Raw genomic sequence first — 24,219 nt, 5'->3', positions numbered from 1 at the left:
AAAGTTTAAAAATCCCCAATATGTAGATATGACCTAATTCTATTTTTTAAATCACATAACTACATGGGCATTGAAAAATGTGAAAAAATGTGTATCATAATTTCTTATTTTTTATTTCTGTATATTAGGACACTAAGTGTTTCCTTATATTTGTTTCAATATATTTTTTAAAACCTTATAATAGAAAATCACTTTTGTAATAAATAAAAAATTAGTTTTATCCTAACATTTGTAGTTGCAAGCGTTATCTGCAGATTATCACTTTGGTTTTATTTTTTTATATAAAATTTTAAAATTCTATAAATTTTAACACTAAAAAATTTATATTATTATATTACTGTTATTTACAACAGTAACTCAAACTGGACACGAGCAAAATATCTGTAAACAGTAGAGTACCAACTGTGGTCTATAAAATAGATAACAATAACAAAAAATGAACCCCCGTACACAAAATATCCCAAACAATAATTATGTTGAGTGAAAAGCTAAACACATAGTACATACTATGCAGTTTTATTTATTTGAAATTCAAGAATTGACAAGCTAAGTGAGCTATAAGTGGTAAGTCACATCAGTGGTTACTACAGGGGGTGTATATTTAAAATGAAAACAAACAAACAAACAAACAAAAAATTGCTGGGTATATATCCCAAAGAAAGGAAATCAGTATATTGAAGAAATATCTGCACTCCCATGTTTATTGCAGCACTGTTTACAATAGACAAGATATAAAATTAACCTTAAGTATGGATCAACGGATGAATGGATTTAAAAAAACATGGTATATCTTCAGAACAGCATATGATTTATCCATTAAAAAGAATGAAACTTTGTCATTTGCAGCAAACGTGGATGGAACTGAAGAACATTATATTAAGTGAAACAAGTCAAGCACTGAAAGACAAATATCATTACATTCTCACTCAAATGTGGGAGCTGAAAATGTGGATCTCATGGAGGTAGTGAAGAGAGTGGTGGTTACTAAAGGCTGGAAAGAGTAGGGGGAGGAGCAGGGATGAAGAGGGGTTAGTTAATGGGTATAAAACCACAATTAGATGGAAGGAATAAGAGCTAGTGTTCAGAAGCACTGTAGGGCAACTACAGTAAACAATATTGTATTTTTCAAAATAGCTAGAGGGGAAGATTTGGAATATTCCCAACACAAAGAAATGATAAATGTCTAAGGTGATGGATATTCCAATTGCCCAGATTTGATCATTACCCACTGTATGCCTGTATCAATATATCACAGGTACCAGGTAAATATGTACAGCTACCATGTATCTATAAAAATTAAAAACAAATTTTAAAAAAGAAAGCACAGTAAACTTTCTGGGAGTGATTAAATTGCCCTATATCTTGATTAAGGTCTTATGTGGTTGCACACAATTGTCAAAACTCACCAAATCATTCACTTCGTGCACACTTTTCACACTGAAATCTTGCATTTCACTGTATTGTAAATATCACCTCAATTTTTAAAAACAGAATGAACTATATGGATATGCAATATGGATGAATCTTAATATAGTATTAAGTTTTAAAAGTTCCAAAATATTATATACAGTATTACACCCCTTTTATAATGTTAAAAGCAATGAAATATTCTTAAAGTTTATTTTTTTGGATATGTATGGGTGCCTAAATATTATTTTGAAAAGTAGAGCAAGAGTTGAGGAATGTAGAAAGTGGACTGATGGTTACCCAAGTGGAGGAAGGCAGGTGGTAAATGCGCTCACATGTAGTTATCAAAAAAGAGAGCTAGCTCTCGATTTGGGTGGTAGGTTCATGGATGCTTATAATATTATTAAAATAAATACACAGATACAGTTTTAAACAGAGAAACAAATAAAGTGGGTCACACTTCAACAAATGATTACAATGTGGCCTGAAGAAAGCAAGGATCAGGATTAATTCAAGGCTATGCTCCTGGAATCCGAAAAACAAAGGAAAGGCACTGAGCCCTTTGGTATTGCTTGATTTTTTTTTTTTTTTTTTTTAAGAATATCCAAATCCTCTAAGAAGCAGGAGAGTCTTGGCCTCCAGTGATCATTAAGGTACAGGGATTTTCTGACTTCACATTTCTTTTTCCAATATAGCCTTGTCTGGCATCATTAACAATGAAGAGTTCCATGGTGCTGCCTTCAAAGTCCTGTTACAAAACAGACCTCAAACACCCTTCCGACCACGGTTCTGTACTGTGGCCTGGAAGGATAGTGGGCACAAGGGCAATGGGCTTGAGGGCTGCCCCCACCCCTTTCCTTCAGGTCCGAGGCTCCCCCTACCCACCCGAGTAGCTCACCACTGTACATCTACATGTAGTTTTTTAAAGTTAGATTTAGAGTGGTAAATTAAAAAACTGGTATTTTGATTAAGAAGGATACAGATTTTTCACTTATAGAAAGTTAGAAAATAACTAAAATTACTGTTTAAAGTGTTGCTGTTTATGATCTACAAAATATTTGTTTATTTGTATCATTAAAGGGATAGTGGGCTGGGTGTGGTGGCTCCCACCTGTAATCCCAGCACTTTGGGAGGTCAAGGCAGGTGGATCCCCTGAGGTCAGGAGTTCAAGACCAGACTGACCAGCATAGTGAAACCCCATCTATACTAAAAATACAAAAATTAGCCAAATGTGGTCGTGTGCACCTGTAGTCCCAGCTACTTGGGAGGCTGAGGCAGCAAGAGTTGCTTGATCCCGAGAGGTGGAGGTTGCAGTGAGCTGGGATCGTACCACTTCACTCCATCCTGGGAGACAGAGCGAGACTCCTCCGTTTAAAAAAAAAATGGATAGTGGTTTAGAGCAATGACTGAAATACTATAATGTACACTCAATGTTAATGTGAGAAAGTGAGTCTTGCAGGCAGTGCAGTGGCTTTTGAATGTTCCTTACTAGAGAGAAGGCAGTGGTGGATTTATTCTCGATTCTTTTCTTTTGCTTCAGTAAGGCTCTCATCCTTTTCCCTGGGGAGTATCAGTGACTATCCCAGAGGAAATACCACATGTCTCCTCAGAGAACTTTACAACTCTGCCCCCGTCGTCTGGGACCCCCCAAGTCACTGGGTGCCCTTGCCTCTTTCTCAGCTCCCTCACCTACTGTTCCATGAAGTTACGGGAATAATGAGGTTGCAGGAGTAATGCACTAATGTCTGGGAAGAACTTCAAGCTGCTTTGAAGAAGCACACTGTTAAAGAAAACTAGAGCTGGCTCTGAAGTAATTGGCATACCATTTGGGCAACTTTTTTATTTTAGAACTTGTTCCCCAATAGAATGTCTACATTTTAGGTAGAAAGATCTACACCAGAAGCTTACAAATTGCATCAGAAAACAAAAATTCAATTCCTGTCTACTTCTCCGAAAAGCAAGTGTCAAACATCAGAATTTATTAATATTTAAACAGAAATAACTGGCACTTTCCCACACTTTAGCTAAGTGATGGGGGAAGATAAGTAATGAAAAAGATAGTTGAAAATTGCTCAGAATGGGAAGGGAAGCCCAGTGGCCACTGCTCTTGTTATAACGAGCAAATCCTCTCTCTTATTTAAAAAGGCAAAGGCATTTTCCCACCTTCCCACCCCTTCCCTTCCTTTCCTCCTCCTCGTTTTCTCTTCTTTTTTTCAGTCCTCTTTTCTCACCCTTCCTTCCTTCTTATGTTTTTGCTTCCTTCTTCCTCTTTTCGTCTTTCCTTATTTTCAAAGTAAAATATTTTCGTCTTACCTTCAAATGGAGACCTTTCTCTTTTCCAACCTGGTTTGTGTGACTTTCATAAAATGACCCCAAAATGCACACAGCTCTTCTCTACACCCAAGAGTTTGAAAACGTCTCTAGCAACACACTTACAGCTATGGAAAACCGTTGAATGTTTTCATCTTCACAGTCTTGAATGACCTTCTTCAGTCGATGATTGTCATGGGACTCTCCATCCGTCACAATAACCATGACTTTTTTAACTCCTCTTCGGGCACCCCGGGCTTCCGTGAATGCCTCCTTTCTGAAGTAATCACAAACAACAAAGAGGTTGACCAGACACCACTTTACAGTAGACAAAGTAAAAAACTAAACAAAAACACTGACTACTCTAGGTAGCCTGGTGCTTCCCTCCAAAATTAGCATCAGTGCCCATCATTCAAGCTGGGAGGCTTGATGAGTCTTGTTTGTAAGAGTTTTCAATTTATTTCAGATGATGGAGAGAGAGGTCTCCATTTTGCTAATCACCACACATCCTATATATAAAAAGGCGCCAGTATTTTATTCTTTGGAAATATCAAAGGGAGGGTGTGACTGAGGCATACATCAGGGTCAGAGAAGGCCAGATCTGTAAACACTCCCCTAGCTGCTCCTTTCTCTGTAAACACCCCTTCTCTCATTTGACAGGTCTCTTTTCTTCTGCTTCTAGCAGAAACTTTCGCTTGAGACTTCTTTTCCCCGACAGCTACTCTGACATTTGTAGAATGGTTGGGAAATCCTCTAATCTGGGGAGGAGAGATGAGAGAGAACAGAGTATTAGTGGGGCTATGAGGGCTTGAGAGTGTCCTGGGTATAGGGACATCTGCAGTCTTTCACATGGGAGTAAAAGACTGCAGATGCTGATGGTCTGGGTCCATGGAGTAGTTAGTTGGGTTTTAGGGGTCAAAAAGTGGTTGGCGGAGTTACAAAACATTTGGCCTGAACTATGTGTTAGGATACAGGCTGCTGAGAGCAGGGTGGGAGAAGACGGCATGGAGAGGAGGGGAAAATGCTATACCCTAACTGCAAAAACACCCGAATTTCAGGGAGGCCGAGGCGGGCAGATTACGAGGTCAGGAGATGGAGACTATCCCGGCTAACACGGTGAAACCCCCTGTCTACCAAAAATACAAAAAATTAGGCAGGTGTGGTGACGGGTGCCTATAGTCCCAGCTACTCCGGAAGCTGAGGCAGGAGAATGGCGTGAACCCGGGAGGTGGATCTTGCAGTGAGCTGAGATCGCGCCACTGCAATCCAGCCTGGGTGACAGTGTGAGACTCCGTCTCAAAAAACAAAAACAAACAAACAAACAAAAAACAGAAAAAAACCGAATTTCAATTTAATTAAACAGTGTGTATGGAAAGAAACAGAAGACAGGGAAATGGAAAATTTTTGTCTTTTATGTATTCTATATAAATATATACACACACTTCTCCCCTCCCCCTTTATTTCCTTTTACTCAAACCTTTTCTCGTTGGAGTCTTGGGAGAGATGAGTATATTTTATTTAGGACTAAAGTAATGAAAGGACTTCATATATTTCTAGCATTCTGGTACAAAGTACAGCGATCATTGTACTGAATGGTCCATTTAGATATTTGGTTGTACAGACAAACTGCTGTCATTAGGGATAGATTTGCCAAGGAAAGTCCTGTCTTAAGCTAACATTCCAAAGAGTTTGCACAACAGATACACAGTAAATATACCATAATTGATATCTTTAAGCAGGAAGAGAGGATTCTGGTAAAGTAGGCAAAAGGATTCTATATGATTACTTTTCCCTTCAAAGGACTTAAAGCAAATATGACAAGATGTTGACAACTGTCAGTTCTGAGTGTCGGATATACAGGATATACAGTTGTACTAATTTTTTACTTTCTTTGAGTAACTATGTCTCTCTGCCCTCTATAGTTGACAAAGACCCTCTCCTTGACCAAAACTGAGTCAGGCTCCTTTACGTCCTCTTCTAGACTGGGCTCTGACCCTGGGCTATGTTCTTTACCCACTTAGTCCAGTTTTACCAAGAATCTGGCTTAATCAATTTAGTGGAAATCCCTCATCCTTGTTATCCGATCACATTCCTCATTCCCCACCCTCTAAATCTTATTACCCTGTTCTGTGATATTATCTTTTAAAAGAATTGAATTTATAGGCAATTAGGCTGAGACAGCTCCTGTGACTTATGTTCCTATGTAAGCAAACCAAAATCCAATTCAATGTAAACAGTAAAACAAAACTTAAACATTACCAATTAGAAACTGCCAACTAACTTCTAACTGGAGACTTTACCAATCAGAACCTGGCAAGTAACCTCTAACTAGGGACTTTCTACCAGATCATACCCAAATAAGTTAAATGCCTAGCTGTAGCCAATCAAGTCATTTCTTTAATTTGATTTTGCATTCAGCCCATAAAAGCCTATTGCTCACACTAGTAACATGGATCTTTCCGAGCCTCTTATGGTTCTGAGTGCTGCGTGATTCATGAATCATTCTTTGCTCAAATAAACTCTGTCAAATTTAATTTGTCTAAAATTTTCCTTTAACAAATAATAAATATGTATTTGGTCTCTGCCTCTGGTTTCTGGTGCAGAACTCCTAAAACTCTTATAATTTCCTGAGCAATACTGGTGTGAGGAGCATCTTTTGTTCTAATATATGGCCTTTAACCTGGGTTTCTGACATAGGTATTCTAATCTGTTGAATTTCCTGGGTGATAGGAATATCTTTTGTTCTAACGAGGTAACTCTTTGTGGGCTCCTAAATGGGAGTTGGTCACCAAAAGGACCAGGCCATGATCAGAAGCTTGAAATGTTCAGCCCCAGCTCTCATTCTCCAGGAGGAAGTGAGGGGCTAGAAACTCAGTTAATAATCAATCACGCCTATGATCAAGCCTCTGTAAAAATTTCTGAACTACGGGTTTCAGAAGTTTTCCAGGTTGCTGAACATGTGGAAGGAGGTACACCATGAGAGGGAATGGCAGCTCTGACCCCTTTCCCTTATAGCTTGCGCTACATAGCTCTTGCTGTTCCTGAATTATATCCTTTTATAATAAACTAATAATAGTAAGTAAGATGCTTTACTGCGTTCTGTGACCACTTTAGCATATAATCAAACCCAAGTAGGGGGTCTAATTTGTAGCCACGTTGGACAAATTGTGGGTAACCTGGAAACCTTCTGGCTCTAAATTGGAGGGAATTCTTGAAGGACTGAGCCCTTAATCTGTGGGAGGTCTGCACAAACTCTAGTTGGTGTCAGAACTGAATTGAATTCTGGAACACTCAGCTGATGTCAGATAACTGGTCAATGTGGAAAAAATCCACATATCTGGCATCAGAAGTGATATGTCAAGTGTTGAGAGCATAGAAAGATAAAAACAGTTGTACTTTTCCTGCTATTTACCTGCCTTCAGCAAGAATCCTGTTGAGCCAGTCTAGCAAGAATCCCCCAGCCGTGATGTTTCCTCCAATCCCTGCCCTGCTCCTTGACTGCACATGCCCACTTGCCCTCACTGTAGTCAAAGCTGAGCTCAGTCTCTCTTCCCTACTGCAATACTTTCATTGTAAAGGTCCCTCTTGAGTGATGTCTTCCTTACAATCTTTAACAAATATCATGAATAATTTTTAACATACTATACAAGTAGATTTTCTGTTTTTTTTCTTTTTTCTTTTCTTTTTTTTTTTTTAAGGCAGAGTTTCACTCTTGTTGCCCAGGCAACAAGAGTGCAGTGGTGTGATCTTGGCTCACTGCAGCCTCCGCCTCCCGGGTTCAGGTGCTTCTCCTGCCTCAACCTCCTGAGTAGCTGGGATTACAGGCGCCCACTACCACGCCTGGTTATTTTTTTTTTTTTTTGTATTTTTAGTAGAGTCAGGGTTTCACCATGTTGGCCAGGCTGGTCTCGAACCCCTGACCTTAGGTGATGCAGCCACTTCAGCCTCCCAAAGTGCTGGGATTACAGGCATGAGCTACCACACCCAGACGATTTTCTGAATTTTTAATGTATACAAACAAAGGTGAAAACAGAAGTTACACATTAGTCTTTAACAGATCTTTGTTTTTGAATATCATATAAGATTCAATCATTTTTGAAATTCAAATTCCTTAGATCACTAAAGCTTCCTAATTCTCCTAAATATCAAGGTTACAACTGAACTGAATGAACATCAGCTGAAGGAGATGATTAAGAAGCCTTTCATAAATAAAATGTGGCTGTTCTAAAATCAGGGCTGGCTTTACGTAATGGAAGATTAGCCATTGGCAGAACTCCTGAGTACACCATTTCTGTTTCAACTACATTCCTTAACAAATTGTCCTTGTCCTCAAAGTACCAGTATCCAGTGTCCTTTCTTGGCACTAAGCACTGACTTTCCTGCATGCTTTAAAAAATTAAAATATACCAATAGTGTCCCTTTCTTTGAGACAGGAGAATCCAGGCCTTGTGATTAAATCCTGTAAGTTTACTGACAAAAGTAAAAATCCGAGATAGGGAGAAGGGAACACACACACACACGAAAATTTGAACTGGGAGTTACTGAAAATGAAGGCAAATAATTCTAAAAATATTAAAAATATTGTTTGCAACTGGCTCTGCCTGAAAGGGATAAAAAACATTAAAATGTGCTTAAACATGAAAAAGTAATTAATGTAGGAGAAAAATACTTGGTACTGTCACTACGGACTTTTAATATTCAATCAATTCTGTGTCCCACAGCTATACCCTTTGTGAAACACAGAGGCAAAAATCATATAGGGACATGGTATTTAGAGCAGTATTTATGCAGAAGCAAAAGCAACCAGAATATTTCTTCAGTTAGTTTTCAAAGATGAGTATTTATTCTTAAATGGTTGCCTTTGGAAAATGTACAGCTCCCTACAGGCTCAGAGGTTTCAAAGAACACTTTGACTTACTTCGAATGCACAATCACATTTAATCAATTATTGAAGGGAGTGCATTCAGTACACCTAAACATGTGCACTCTTTGTGTGTGCAAATTGGTGATCCAATAGTTAGGTAAATGTCAAATTACCTCCATCTGTTTGTGGTTATTTTCTCTTGGGCCCCATATAACTAGAACCACATGACTTTCTAACATTCATGAGGCAAAAGCTGCACATGAAATTTTAAAATTTTGAATCCCATTCTTCACAGGATCATTATTAACTTTTTTAACCTCCTTAAAACACTCATCTTAGCAGGCAGATGAAATGAGAGCATGGAAAATTAGCTTTCCACCTGAGGCGAGAGTTCAGAAGTTGAAGACATTTAGCAGAAGGATTCTTAACATTAGTCAAATTACTTATTACATTTCCTGTGATTTTTGTATTGTTTTGAATTTGTTCAGAAGTTTGCTAGTTTAATAAATGAGATAAGAGAACATACAGGAAATAAAGTGTTCTACATTTGTAAGAGAGGACAATTCAGTTGGTTCTTTTAAAATGAAACTCAACCACAGACTGAGTTATGTGTTCACCATAAAGAAAACTGCAGATGGAAGACAGGAAGGATTGTAAATTTGAGGGAATCTAAAGAAAGAAAAAAAGGAGAAAGAGAGCATTACAAATGATAAGATCCTTTCCATTTCTTTCAATCTTTGCACTAAAAATGATTTCAAATAGACAATATTTAATTTGGCCCCTTAAAACCTCTTATCTGATAGCTTCAATAACGGTAAATCAAGTACCGAAAATACATGGACAATCTAGAATATAAATATATATTGAGTAGAGGTAGACATATTTTTAATCCATTCTTTTAGATTAAGACTCCTAGAGGCTGAAAACAAAAAATAAATGAAACAAATATTACCTAATATTGTCTTAGTATCCAAGAATATGAAGTTATAGATGCAGTGATATTTTAAAATGGATTCTCTATCAATTAAACCCTTGTAAGAAGAAAAAGATAAGAAGGATGGTGAGATTGTGTTATAGAAACATCTGATCTTGTAACCATTATCTAATCTTCTGAATCTCATTTTAAACAAAATGGCTTTAAATATTGTCACATTAAACTTTCAATTGATATGCCAAAGGGCTAAGTCATGAGCAGTTATTTTTGCAGTCTTTTACTTTAGTTTATTTTTTTTATCCATATACCTTGCTGTGTCGATTCCAAGAGCTGTCATAGTCTGGCGGCCACCTCTCTGGACTATTTTCTTTGCTGCAACAAGTACCTCTTCGGTGGAAGAATACTTATTGAGGTTGAACTCATGGGTCACGTTTTCTCCATACTGTACAATTCCAACCTGAAATACCAAGCCACTGTGAGTTATACATCAATACAAATTTCCTGTTCAGATTTCTTCAGTTTAAGCATGTGAATGAGATATAATACATTTCCGTGTTTCAGATGAGTTTGCAAACCTATCAGTACACAAATCCTTCTATTTTGACAGTAATAAGCATAGCCATTCTGTGACTGTTCATAGTCCAAAGAACAAAAGTAAACATGCTGTGATGCTGTTACTAAACTTCTCAAATGATTGGTTTATCTAATTCAACAGATTTTACAGTGACTCTGATAGGCCTTGGTATGTAAAATATGAAACACACTGATATGGTCTCTGCCTTCATGAAGCTTCTCTTAAGCTAGAGGGAGAGAGAGATTAAAAACGTGATCATTCAAATACATGAACAATTGCAAACTGTTGAAAGGACTGTATTGGAAAATCCCTAATCAGCAAATATAATCTAGAGGCCAGATTGAAAATGGGGGCCCAGGGAAGGCCTCTCAGAAGCTGAGACTGCAAGAGTGGGTGCTAGAATGGCAGAACGTCCATGCAGAGAAAACTGTATGTGAAGAAGAACAGGATGGGAAAGAGATAGATCTACCCTAAGAACAGAAAAAAAGACAGTGAGCCATGGCCAGGGCTGTGAGGAAAGAAGAGAGCACCATGAGGCTGGAGGAATAAGCAGGTTATGTACCCTGCAGAGTTACACACTTGAGCAGTGTGCTTTGTCTAGCCTAGCAGAAGCCTAATTTCTCCCAAATCAGCCTTTCCCAACTCCACCTTCTTTCCTTGTTGTCTTCCTTTCCTACCGCCTTCCTCCTTTCATTCCCTTTAGTGCACAGACTATACAAGGCAGGCAGCTAACTGCAGAGCCTTCATGAAGTGAAATACAGGAGGGAAAGTGCCCTCAGATTCGATTTCCCTTGCTCTAAATTCTTCCTCTTCCCACTTGCCTCCTGGCCCCAGAAATGGCTATTTCTCCTACCCTTTTTCCACATCCCCCTTTAAAGGTTGATGTGAACCAATAAACTAATCTGCATGAAAATTGTGGCTGAAGATGACTTTTGTTTAACCATCCTATCTCAAAATCCAGACTCAGACAATTCTTTGCCCAAAGGAGGGTCTCTTTAATTCAGGAATTCCAGGTGCTTCATTATTTGGGTAGGGGAGGTAATTTTCAATAAGCCTGTCTTCTTTCCAAGGCAATTGCCTACTTTGCCGTTGGTGAAGTTGCCTCTATTACTTGCTTTAGAGCAAATCCTATCTCTGAGTCTAACCTTATTCTGAAGTAGCAAGAAGGCTCAGTAACTGGTTTCCAGCCTCGTCTGCTGATATCGCTGACGTCAGAAAGTCTTAGTATTAATTTCATGTCTGATTTATACATACATTTTCACACTGGGTCTTTCGGAAACTAAAAGCATATTCTGATGTTTTTAGAAACAAATAAGAGAAGCCAAAATTTAAAGCAATTTTTATCATCTTTGAGTTACCCTCTAGAGTACACTGGTTATCTTGGAGCAATTATGTCCTTATGCTTAAATAAGAATACTATGATATATATTTAATGGTCTTTTAAAAACTTTTTTCTCTAATTATTTAAATTATAATAACAGAAATATGATCATGTTTTATAAGTGAGGAAACTGAGTTGAAAACACCCCATCCCTATAGTGAAGTGGTGGAAGGGGGTCTAGTCTAAGATGTGTATCCTTTATCCCAGGGTTCTTTCAATCACCCTATTTCCTCTCAGTAAAAAGGCATCTATCTAAAATCCTCCATTCTTTAGTCATCTCTGTTGTGGAAAGTCAGGAAACCCAAATGGAGGGACCTGCTGAAGCTATGACAGAAGAACATAAATTATGAAGATTTCATGGACATTTATTAGTTCCCCAAATTAATACTTTTGTAATTTCTTATGTCTGTCTTTACTACAATCTCTGAACATAAATTGTGAAAACTTCATGGACATTTATCACTTCCCCAATCAATATTCTTGTGATTCCCTATGCCTGTCTTTACTTTAATCTCTTAATCCCTTCATCTTCGTAAGCTGAGGCGGATGTATGTCGCCTCAGGACCCTGTGATGATTGCATTAACTGCACAAATTGTTCATAGAGCATGTGTGTTTGAACAACATGAAATCTGGGCACCTTGAAAAAAGAACAGGATAACAGTGATGTTCAGGGAACAAGGGAGATAACCATTAGGTCTAACTGCCTGGGAGCTGGGTGGAACAGAGTCATATTTCTCTTCTTACAAAGCGAATAGGAGAAATATCACTGAATTCTTTTCTNAGTCAGGAAACCCAAATGGAGGGACCTGCTGAAGCTATGACAGAAGAACATAAATTATGAAGATTTCATGGACATTTATTAGTTCCCCAAATTAATACTTTTGTAATTTCTTATGTCTGTCTTTACTACAATCTCTGAACATAAATTGTGAAAACTTCATGGACATTTATCACTTCCCCAATCAATATTCTTGTGATTCCCTATGCCTGTCTTTACTTTAATCTCTTAATCCCTTCATCTTCGTAAGCTGAGGCGGATGTATGTCGCCTCAGGACCCTGTGATGATTGCATTAACTGCACAAATTGTTCATAGAGCATGTGTGTTTGAACAACATGAAATCTGGGCACCTTGAAAAAAGAACAGGATAACAGTGATGTTCAGGGAACAAGGGAGATAACCATTAGGTCTAACTGCCTGGGAGCTGGGTGGAACAGAGTCATATTTCTCTTCTTACAAAGCGAATAGGAGAAATATCACTGAATTCTTTTTCTCAGCAAGGAACAGCCCTGAGAAAGAGAATGCATTCCTAGGGGGAGGACTCTGAAATGGCCGCTCTGGGAATGTCTGTCTTATATGGTTGTATTTAAGAGATGAAATAAGCCCTGGTCTCCCATAGCGCCCCCAGGCCTATTAGGATGAGGAAATTTCTGTCTAGTAAATTTTAGTCAGACTGGTTGTCTGCTCTCAAACCCTGTCACCTGATAATATGTTATCAATGACAATGCATGCCCAGTGGGACATGAAACTTCATTAGCAATTTTAATTTCGCCCTAGTCCTGTGATCTCGCTCTGCCTCCATTTACCTTGTGATATTTTATTGCCTTGTGAAGCATGTGATCTCTGTGACCCACACCCTATTCATACGCTCCCTCCCTTTTGAAATCCATAATAAAAACTTGCTAGTTTTGTGGCTTGGGGGACATCACGGAACCTGCCGACACGTGATGTCTCCCCTGTACACCCAGCTTTAAAATTTGTCTCTTTTGTTCTCTTTCCCTTTATTTCTCAGACCAGCCAACACTTAGGGAAAATAGAAAAGAACCTACGTTGAAATATTGGGGGCTGGTTCCCATGATACACCTCAACCTGCTAGCTTCTGCTGAGTGCCACTGCCATTTCATGGCTACTAAATGAATTTGACTAACTAGCTAGTTAACTGAGATATGTTAGAGTATATGATGCAACAAACACACAAATACATATATCATATTTTGTAAAAATAATAGAACATATACATTAAAATTAATAAGAAATAACTAGACAATATATGTAATTGTAAGAAGAGGTTACATTATCAGCTGAATGAACGTGCACTCTGCTCAATCCATGTCCAGGTTAGCCTTGTTCTGTGAATTTATCTTTCACCCAGTATCCTTTACCACCTATTCTAAGAGAGCTACTATATTCGGAATAAAGGTGACCAGACGACCCTTTGGGAACAAGATAGGATCCAGCCAATTAATTACACAAAAATAGCAAAGTAGATAAAGACACATCAATGACTCCAATTCAGGATATTTTCTTGATTTTATAATAACATGTGAAGAACATTTTTATTACCCTCTGCATAAATTTAAAATTATTTTTTTCAATGACCCTAAAGCTTTTGATTAGTAATCCTTGGGGACACTGAATAATTATTAAGGGACATATCCATGGATATACATGTCTTTGTGTATATAAATGTTAAGTGTAAATAAAAGCAAAATGGTTTTGTTACTTGGATAATCATTATGGCTAATTCTAGGTATCAAAGTGAACAAACACTGTCGGGGAAGTTAATTGCTCATCAATTAAGGACATCTCACAGAGTCTGCTTTGTTTTATTACCCCGTGTTTTATCTGATTAAGTAAGAGGCTCTACTTTGAAAATTTTCCCTCCTACTCCTGTGGTTTTTCTTGAAAATTTTAGCATCTACTTAATAATCTATCCGTCTAATATCTACTGATAATCTATTGAATACACTAGTATCTATTTCTTTGACCTCCCCAGAATCAGTAATGTTTCCTCTGGCCATCTTCTCCCAAGGTCTTATCCTTGGCCTTGTCATTTGGAAGGCCTTGTCAGCAGCTGAATTTCAATTTTAAATGTCCTTCTTTTTGACCATTAACTTTGGCTTATTTCACGAATTCCTTGACTACATCGAGACCTCCAACTCCAACTAATTCATTAATACTGCCGTTTTTTTGTACTTAGACTAGATTCCATGGTCCAATCACTATAATCATTTATTTGCAAACATTTAACTCCTTTAACCTTTTTTTCCTCCATTGACTCACTTGGCTAACTTCCAACTCTGGTTAAATCCAATTATCTCCTTCTCTGTATATGCTTCTGTGGCTTTGAATGCTGCTTAACGCAAGTCACACAACTTGTAACCTGGTCTCCTTTTAAAGGAATGACCATGAATCTCAAAGGAGGTTGCATATTTGAATGCCGCCAAACACTACTACTACTTTTTTACTAATGAGTGCAAGTTGTTCCCATTTATAGGTTTTAATCTAATTGTCATAAACTGCCAACTCCTTGAGAAAAAGGGTTATCTCACTTACATGTGGGGATGAGCTCACATGAGAGGAGTTGAAGGGATGCCAACTTAACAAGACTGCTTTGTGCCACATGTGTGTTAATACTTTACATTTACAACACACTTTACATATCTTAAATAACCTACTATGAACTACTGAATTATCTGGAAAAATTATCTTCACATTAGGAATAGTAAAAAACTCAAAATGTTGATAAGTCAGAAATCAGTGCTTTAAATTTTACATCTCTATCATCCACCTATCCACCTCCAATATGTGCCTGGCTTCTAAAAGCTTATTCTTTGTAAATCTTAAAATATAAGATGAGTTATAACTGCCTATTCCCTTATCTGCTCTAGATACTTTGCTTCTAACAACTCTACCTGAGACTCTCTTCAGATGACTGCACTTGGGCTACTAGACTGCTTTACCCCAAAGACTGAAAGAACCAGGAGTGTCTGGGAGTCCCCTGCCCTCCCCAGCTCCCCATCACCCTGATCCACAGGTAATGCTGAGTCCAGGAAATGAGAAATCAGCCCCGTGACTCAAGTAGAAACTCTCCTTCCAGATCAAGCTGAGGCCTGGATTCCACTTGAAATTGCACTTTCCTTTTTCCTCTGTTGGTACATTGTTTTGCTTCCCTGATTCTTCGACTGCTTTCTGTTGGAAATGCTTCCTCACAAATAAATCACAATCATGTGAACCGTCCTCTCAAGGTTTGCTTCTGGGAGCTGGACCTAAGGCAGCTGTCAACTGTGTCCCTTCATTCCTACTCATGCAGGACAGGTGAGCCCCAAAATGGGTCTTAGCCCATAAGGGTTCTTAGTTTTGCTCAGGAAAGAATTCAAAGGCAAGGCGGAGGTGGAAGAAAACACTTTTATCTTGAAGCTGCAGCGTTACAGCTCTGGTGGAATTACAGTTCTGTGACTGCTCCTGCCAGACAGGGCTACCTCACAGGCAGAGAGGAGCAGCTCAGGGCAGTTTTGCAGTTATATTTATACTTAATTTTAATCGCATGTACATTAAGAGGTGGTGTATGGGCCGGGCACGGTGGCTCAAGCCTGTAATCCCAGCACTTTTGGAGGCCGAGACGGGCGGATCACGAGGTCAGGAGATCGAGACCATCCTGGCTAACACGGTGAAACCCCGTCTCTACTAAAAAATACAAAAAACTAGCCGGGTGTGGTGGCGGGCGCCTATAGTCCCAGCTGCTCAGAAGGCTGAGGCAGGAGAATGGCGTAAACCCGGGAGGCGGAGCTTGTAGTGAGCTGAGATCCGGCCACTGCACTCCAGCCTGGGCGACAGAGCGAGACAAAAAAAAAAAAAAAAAAAAGGAGGTGGTGTATGCAGAACTTTCTAGGGAAGGAGTAATAACTTTTGAGTCCTTGGGTCATTGCCATGGAATGGGACAGTAACTCCTGGTTATTGCCATGGCAATGGTAAACTAACATGGCACCCTGGTGGGCTTGTTTATGGAAAGCATCTTCTGCCTCATCCCTGTTTTAGCTAGTCCTCAATTTGGTCTGGTGTCAGAGCCCAACTCCAGAGTCAAGTCTTGCCTCCTACCTCATTACCTTAGCTCAGGCCAGACATCATTGCTTTGAAGTTGGACCATGGCAATGGTCAATCTCTTTGCTGCTGATTTCCCTCTCTTCATTTCCACTCTCTTCAAATCCTTCTACATATTCCTGACAGACTAATTATCCTGAAACTCTGCTTTCATCCTATAACATACTTGTTCAAAAACCTCCAATAACTCTCCATTGCCTGTATCGATGACTTTGAAATCTACTTTAAAAGATAGATTTTTATTCTAATATTTTTTAAAATAGATAAAACTTCAAGCTACTACTTGAAATACTAGGTCCATATGTTAAAATCCAGTTTTCTCCCCTTGACCTTCAGTCCCTCAATATTCCAATGCTAAATTCTCCATTCACCCTCATCTTCAGGACTCTCCAGCAAGAATTCCACTCCTACCAAATGCTCTTCTTTATCCCTCCTACTAAGCTAATCCTGTAAGATTTAATTCAATTCCATCCTCTCTGCAAAACTTTTCTTACCTTGTTGCCAAGGTAGCCCATATTGAGCTTCCCCTTCTTGGAACTCTGAAACAAACTTGTCTGTGAGTATTACATTCTTCTCAACTATTCGAGTGCACCCTTTATCTTCCCAAATACATCCTAACTTTATAGGGACAGGCAGGGGTGAAGAGTATGGACTATGTCATGGCTTTTGATATTCCCTTATCCTTCACTGCTGTTTTGCTTTGCTCACAGTTGACCCTAAGACATTCTTACTAGATGACTGTAACATTTTGCATAAGCAAATGGAAAACTGAGATAGCAGGGAAATAATGATAAGCGGGAAAAGAGAGATACAACAAAGTCTGGGAAATGTGAAGAGAGAGCAGTGGAAAAACTCAAGTCTTAGGGAAATGACATTCAATGTAGGTCTCTGGCTGATACTGGGGTGCTTGTTTTCCTAGGAACCAGACAGAGTCAGGTCTGCTGTGAATCTTTCCCAGAAAATGGTACCATTTATTAAAAGTAATGGCAAAACCGCAATTACTTTGGCACTAACCTAATATTAATTTTCATTACAGACAAAGAGTCAAATCACAAAACAAACAAATGTAATGTTATGCTGAATATTGGTGAGATTCAATTCAACAGAGATAGTTTCCATCTCACCTTAGCTTATAATTTAAGGCTAATAAAACAAGCATAATGTATATGTATGTAGCAGAATCAAATAAGCATGAGAATTAAACAGCAAGTTAAAAAGTAAGGCAAGTAATGAACATTGTAGGAAGGAAGAGGAGAGAAAATCACAAGCATATTTATTCTCTCCCACTGAAAATCCTCAAGGAGGAAGGAGGACTCAGCTTCCTGAATCTGAAAGCCAGCTCAAAAATAGCCAAGAGATCATGAAAGTACTATGGAAGGAAACAAAGTAGCCTCAGCCTGGAAAATACGTCAGAGATGATAATTAAAGGAGTTTAAGTCATCCTAGAAATTGAGAGGAGAAAGGAAAAAAAAAAAAAAAAAAAACAGTAACTGTAATATTTGATTTGAAATAGCCAATTACATTGGAATTATACAAAAGTCAGAGTGGAAGTTGGATAGAGGGCTGGTGACAACAAATAATGGAGGTGGAAATATTTTAGGCATTTTGATGAATGGAAATGGGTATGCAGGGATGACAGCTAAAAGGTGCAAGTGGGTTGAATGTGGACATTCTTTCCCAGAGATTGTAAAGAGCAGTTTATGGTATCAGTAAAAGAGTAGATGAATATAGAAACAACAGTCTCTTATAATATCAAGGGGGATAAGGAGTCACATGCGGAAGGAAAATTCCTTTTCAGAGACAACTGGAAAGGACACATTTACCTCCTGAGGAGATGTGTTTTAAACTTCTTGATTAAGTAGAACAAAATAAATGGATGGGTAGATAATTACAGTCCAAGGCCGAAGAGACCTAAAGGCTGATTCAGGCTATGGCATAAATCAGGTACACAATTGGCTATGGATTTTGTTACATGAACAAGAGGTTTGTAATATTTATTAGAACATTCCACTTAAATATGAGATTTACAATCATGTTTTCAGGTAAGTCCCCAAGCAAATATCCACTCACTTTTTTTTTTCCCAGGTAATACTAGCATCCCTTTGTATGTTACTAAGTTTGATTTAAAAAATAATTTTATGGTCAAATAATCTTGGAAAACAATGAGTAAAATAAAGTATATATCTTTATAGCAGACTCCTCCCCATCTCTACCTTTCTCCTATCACTATGAAAACTGTCACAAATTGCAAACGGTGCAAAAGAGTAAGGTTTTCTCTTAGTCCTATCCCCACTTCTTCTATTTAGACTTACAAGCAAATTCTTTCAAAAGTTTTATTGGAGTCTTTAAAAACAGGTATTGTGGATTACTTATTGGAAGACCTGGTACATTTTATTCTTATTTAAAGTAATATTTTTTCTGAGGATCATGTTCAACACCTCAGACTGGGAAACATTGTTCTACAACAGTAAGAGTTACTTAATTGTGAAGATCAACTAATTGTTCTGTGTTTTAAATTCACCTTCATTATATTTATGACCTACCATCATGCATTGTAGCTGTCCCAATATATGATTTTACCTCATTTCTAAGTTGGAAGGTTTTGAGATCAGGAACAAGATTTCAGTGATTTTTTTTATTGCTCTTCACAGCTAGCAAAATACCTGATCGACCAGACACTTTATATTCACTCAGTTCTATAAAATTAATTATCCAAAGACTTCATTTCTTTCGTGGGTAGAGAAGAAAGCGGGAGAAAAGTGAGTGTGAGAACATGAAAGGAAGGACACTATCAGAAAACACTGAAAGGAGGGCCTTTTGGATTAGTCTCTTACGAAACTGAAAGTCATGTTTAAGACTTTAAGAAAGATCTTAAATGAAAAGAGTGTTTAAGAAAAAGAAGTGTCTAAAGTAGGCTATGGCTTGAATATGGTTTGTCCCCACCAAAACACCAAAACTCAGGTTGAGGCTTGGTCTCCGATGGAGTGGTGTTGGGAGGTGGTGCGTTTAAGAGGCAAAAAAAGAGTCAAGAGGGACTTTATCATGGGAGTGAGTTCTCACTCTTGTGGGACTGGATTAGTTACTGCAAGAGAGAAGGTTGTTATAAAGCATGGCTGCCTCTTGTGTTTGGTCTTTTTGCACATGGCTGCTTCCTTTCCTGTTTCTCCACCATGTTATGACACAAGCACAAGGCCCTCACGAGAAGCTGAACAGCTGCAGCCACCCTACCTTGGCCCTCCCAGCCTCCAGAATCATGAGCTAAATAATCCACTTTTTTTTTTTTTTTCTTTCAAATTATCTAGTCTTGGGCATTTTGTGCAAAGTCAACTAGGATAAGTATATTTAGTCAAAGAGTTATGAAGGAATGGAGTTATTTATTCATTAATAATCATATTATTATCTTCTATATCTATCTTGTTAAGTCAGGGTTACACCAGCACCTAAATTTTAATGCCCAGCATAAGCTAAGTTTCTGGGATTTAATTCAATAACAATATTACAAAGTCAATGGTTTCTTTAGGGAAGTAATGACAAAGTGAAACAATGAGGTTTTTTTGTGTGTTTCTGTAAGATACACAATTGCTTAATATGAAAAGAGCTCAGGCTTTATGTCCGGCCAATGTATATTTTCTTTTATCAGACTATGCTACAAAGCCCTACCCTACAACATGCTTCCACTGTGACTAAGTCAGGGTATGAATGTAGTAATTATACAGGCTACAATCCCAGTTAACTGTTAGCAAAAACCATTCTGAAGCTACATTGGCAGAGGCCAAGTTTAACATTTTGTCATTATAAAGAGGGATATAAATGGGACTGATTTACAGGTAGATGATCATTTCCTAAGGAAACAAGTTTTCAGAAACATTATAAAGTTGATAAATAATAGATACAGGCTCTAGAAAAAGGGTGTCTTTATCTGGCCTCTTGCTTCATGGAAGGTGCTACAATGAAAGTGACCTAGGCTCAAAAATGCAAAGATAGGAGAGGTTAAGACAAAGTTAATTCACTGTGTTTGTGGAGAAGGGAGAGGGCTATAGGAGAAATTAGGGCTGAGGGGAATGGGGCTAGATGGGTAAACACCTGCAAAGAAAAGACTGAAATACAATGTAAAGGGTTGTCCAGGGAAATCCCTCACAAGCAAGTACCTTCCAGCTCAGTGGATCAATCAGACTTCATGAAGCAGAGTAAGGGAAAGACGTCACTAAAACAATGATTTTATACATGAGAAGGTAAAAATTCAAAAACTGCCATTTTTTTCCAACATAAAAAAGGCTCACGTCACGTGCTAGTGTATTTATGTATTCTAAAACCCTAGACTATCTTCCATAAATGAAAAGATTAAGGCACAATTCTGTCGTCATGGAATTCATAGTCTACTGGGAGAGACAGATACAAAAAACAAAGAGCAAAGCTACAGAGTGATAAGAGCAGTAAGGAAATATGCTCTCACGGTTGCAGATGCTATGGGAACATAGGAGGTGAAGGCATTTTTCTCAAGAGCAGTGGGTAAGATAATCATAGAAAATTACAGAGAAAGTGATATTTGAAGTTCTCCTAGCATACAGTGCTTGAGACGGAGCAGGGAATCTCAGGAAAAGCAAATAAAAAGAGCACAACACTTCATGACCAAGGAAGGCAAGGGCCCAGGAATGGCTGAAGGGTAAGCTACTCAGGAGGCTGAGGCAGAATAGCTTGAACCTGGGAGGCAGAGGTTGCAGTGAGCCGAGATCATGAGCAAAACTCCATCTCCAAAAAAAAAAAAAAAAAAAAAAAACTGAGGTGAGTATAAGGGGAAGCAGGATGCATGAAAAGTGGCTGGGCCAGGTGGTCAGTTGTCAGTTAGTGCACTAGAGAGCTTGGATATTATTTAGCAGGCAACAAGAGGAGTTGTTTGTTTGTTTGTCATTAGGAAAATGTTCTGAACTTACTTTGGAATGATTATTCTAGTGCCTGATGGCTGGAGGGGTGGGAGAATGGAGACTAGAGGCTAGTGAGAGAGAAGATTCACCCCATTCCCTACAGCACATTTGGAAACTGTAGCCAGACTGACAAAGGTATGGCTGCCTGGCTCCCTCAGGCTTCTTTTCAGACCTGAAAACAATGAATCAGGCCCCAGATTTAAGGCTTCTAGGCAAATGGCCATAAAATCAGCAGTAAAAAGAAAGATAAATAATATTCCTAAAATTTAATTAATTTTTCTCTTTCATTTTGCCTGGTTTAATGCTATGCTACACTTTTGATGTGAACAATCTAGACATTGTTCCATTAGTATATTTCACTTTTATATCAAGCTTCACAATTTACTGGTTTTATTTAGGGTAATGCACTCGTATTTGACATATTTATATTATCTTCATTTATTATTAAAAGCAATGTTATGTTTAGATATTGAGGATCAATAAGGCTTCCATAATGTTTTACCATCATATCTTTTATGGCAAGCTCAGAGTGCTTCAGGTTTGTTTTTATAGGTGTTTTTTAAAAGGCAAGTTTATAGCCTTTACTCTGTCTTGGGTAAAAAAATTGGGTGACAAAAATTCCTTGACTATGCTTGCAAAAGTCTTAATTGGGCCACACAGAAACAGAGAATGGATTTTGAGTAACTATTTCGAGTGAATGTAATTTCCCTAAATGCATACTGCAATTGCTCACATGGAAAACTTAATATAAGTTCCTTCCTTCCTTTCTTTCCTTCCTTTTCCTTCTTCCTTCCTTCCTTCCTCCTTCCTTCCTTCCTTCCTTCCTTCCTTCCTCCTGGGCCTTCCTGCCTTCCTGGCCCTTCCCGCCTTCCCCGCCTTCCCGCTTCCCGCCTTCCCGCCTTCCCGCCTTCCCGCCTTCCCCGCTTCCGCCTCCCGCCTTCCGCCTTCCCCCCTCCCTCCCCCTCCCTCCTTTCTTCCTTCCCCCTTTCCTTTTCTTTTTTTCTATTTTTGTTTTTTGGAGGTAACAGTTACTTTGAGAAATGTTCCATATCTTTGACTCTGCCTTTTATTGCTTGCAATTACTAAATGACAAATCTATTACTGCAGAGAATAGGAATCATATTCAATCTATATCTATTGTACCAAATGTGTAACTAATCAATACAGCAAACAAAAATACAGGAGGTGTAATTAGAATACAACCTTTATTTGTGGCCCACCAGCCCTTCAAAATTTATTCAAAGTGAAGTATTTTCCTATCCCTAGATGGAAAGATAAATATATTAAGATTTTTTTTAATTCTTAGTTTTAAAATGTCTGTTAATTTACAAAGTTATATATTTTAATTTAGCCTGTACCAAAAGAAACTGCTGTATTTGTAGGTTGGAAAGAAAAGATCAAATAGCAATACTTTCATGTGGTTCTGTCTAAAAACCAGCAAGGCGAAACATCAAAGCACATTTGTAGTTAAATCTTCTCTCTTACTTCTACTAAGGGCTTACATGAGGTGAGAAGCCTGTAGTTGAGAAAGATACATGACTGACTTTTATTTGTTTTCCTACTTGTTTTCACTTAGATTGCTAACTGTGATTTCTGACCTTCCAGGGACAGAGGTAGGGAAGATAAATAAGGATAGAGAAATTATTACTGCATTGGTATTATCCTAAGATAAATCAGGTCTTAATAGGTATGTATAACTTTTTCAAGGGTTCTTTGGAGAACTCCCTTCACTGAGATGTCTCACCTACACCCCTGCCCTGAGTGAATGCATCCCACTACTTCAGTCCCTAAGAATTACAGAGATCTTGTGCGTTCTCTGCAGAGGCAGCCACTCACTTCCAGTAATCCCTATGGACAGGCCCTAACATGACCTCACGCTGGCTCTTCCTTTTGAGTACCCATGCCAATCCTGGGAAAACACATGCATTCTAATAATCTCTGGGGATGCAGGTTGACTCCAGTGCAGTGACCTCTGCTCTGACTTCCCTGTCAGCAGCTAGACATAACAGCTGCTGTCATGCTCTGACAATTCAGGCAGGAGTTAGGCATTAGTCAATCAACTACGTGTCCAAACTCCAGTATACACATACCAAGATGTGTATGACCCCACTGAAGTCTTTCTGAGTAGGCTCTTTCTACAGAGAAATCTTCTCTACAAATCTTATCAACTACATTAATAGTCTTTTAGAAATTTGGTATGGATGAGGAGTCTAAAAGTTCTCTGTCTGGCTCTTAGCTTTCTATCTTTTGCACCTTCCTCTGGGTAATCTTTCTCACAATTCATTTTTATATCTGTTCCTTTCAGAAATGGAGATAGAGAGAATCCATAAAGGGGAGAATAAATTCCAGAAACTAATTTTGCCAATCATAGGGTGGAACTGAATGCTTTCATTAAAAGAAACAAATACAACTAAAAACAAACAAAAAAAATCAAACAGATTTAAATTATATTAGCAACAAATCAAGAAAAAGAATTGGTTGTCAAGCAAACAAACTGTTTTTGGAAAGAATTACTGTAAGACTACATGAAAAGATAAGCATGTTTTTCAGCACATATTTTCTTTGAAGAGAAAATGTCTTTCCAAATTTTCTATGACTAGATTTCTTTTCTGAATCCACTGAACAATGATCAAACTTTAAAAAGAGTTTACATGCATTATACTTAAAACCCTATTAAATGTGGTTTAGCAAAAGCAATGGCTTGATAAATATGTCCTTTCCGATCTCTTTATTTTAGAGAATTATTTATGAAAGTAGTCACTGATATAACACAAGCCAAAATAGAAAAGAAGATTAGAAAAGACTGAACACTAGAGAATCAAGTATAAAGTAATATACTTAAAATAATTTTAAAAATACCAGTTATAGAAAAAAGACTTATTAAATGTCCAATAATCAGAGAAAAATCCAAAACTGGACTCATTATGATACAAACATTTATTCAAC

The 24,219-nt window shown here is 38.2% G+C and overlaps 1 protein-coding gene across 1 annotated transcript in view; it reads right to left on the bottom strand.

Annotated features, from left to right (window-relative positions):
* Positions 1-24,219, bottom strand: part of ITGA1 (integrin subunit alpha 1) — a 178,435-nt gene that overhangs the window by 67,239 nt on the left and 86,977 nt on the right. Inside the window, exons 7-8 of the mRNA XM_017863360.1 lie at positions 9,824-9,972; positions 3,844-3,994 (exon numbers count right to left, since the gene is read on the bottom strand). Of these exons, the coding sequence (XP_017718849.1) occupies positions 3,844-3,994; positions 9,824-9,972 (300 nt within the window). The remainder of the gene's footprint in view (positions 1-3,843; positions 3,995-9,823; positions 9,973-24,219) is intronic.

Source organism: Rhinopithecus bieti, unplaced genomic scaffold, assembly GCF_001698545.2.
Source record: "Rhinopithecus bieti isolate Rb0 unplaced genomic scaffold, ASM169854v2 scaffold_65209, whole genome shotgun sequence".
Taxonomy (NCBI): Eukaryota; Metazoa; Chordata; class Mammalia; order Primates; family Cercopithecidae; genus Rhinopithecus; species Rhinopithecus bieti.
Note: the sequence above shows the minus strand (reverse complement) of the source record. Positions and strands in the feature narration are given on the sequence as shown.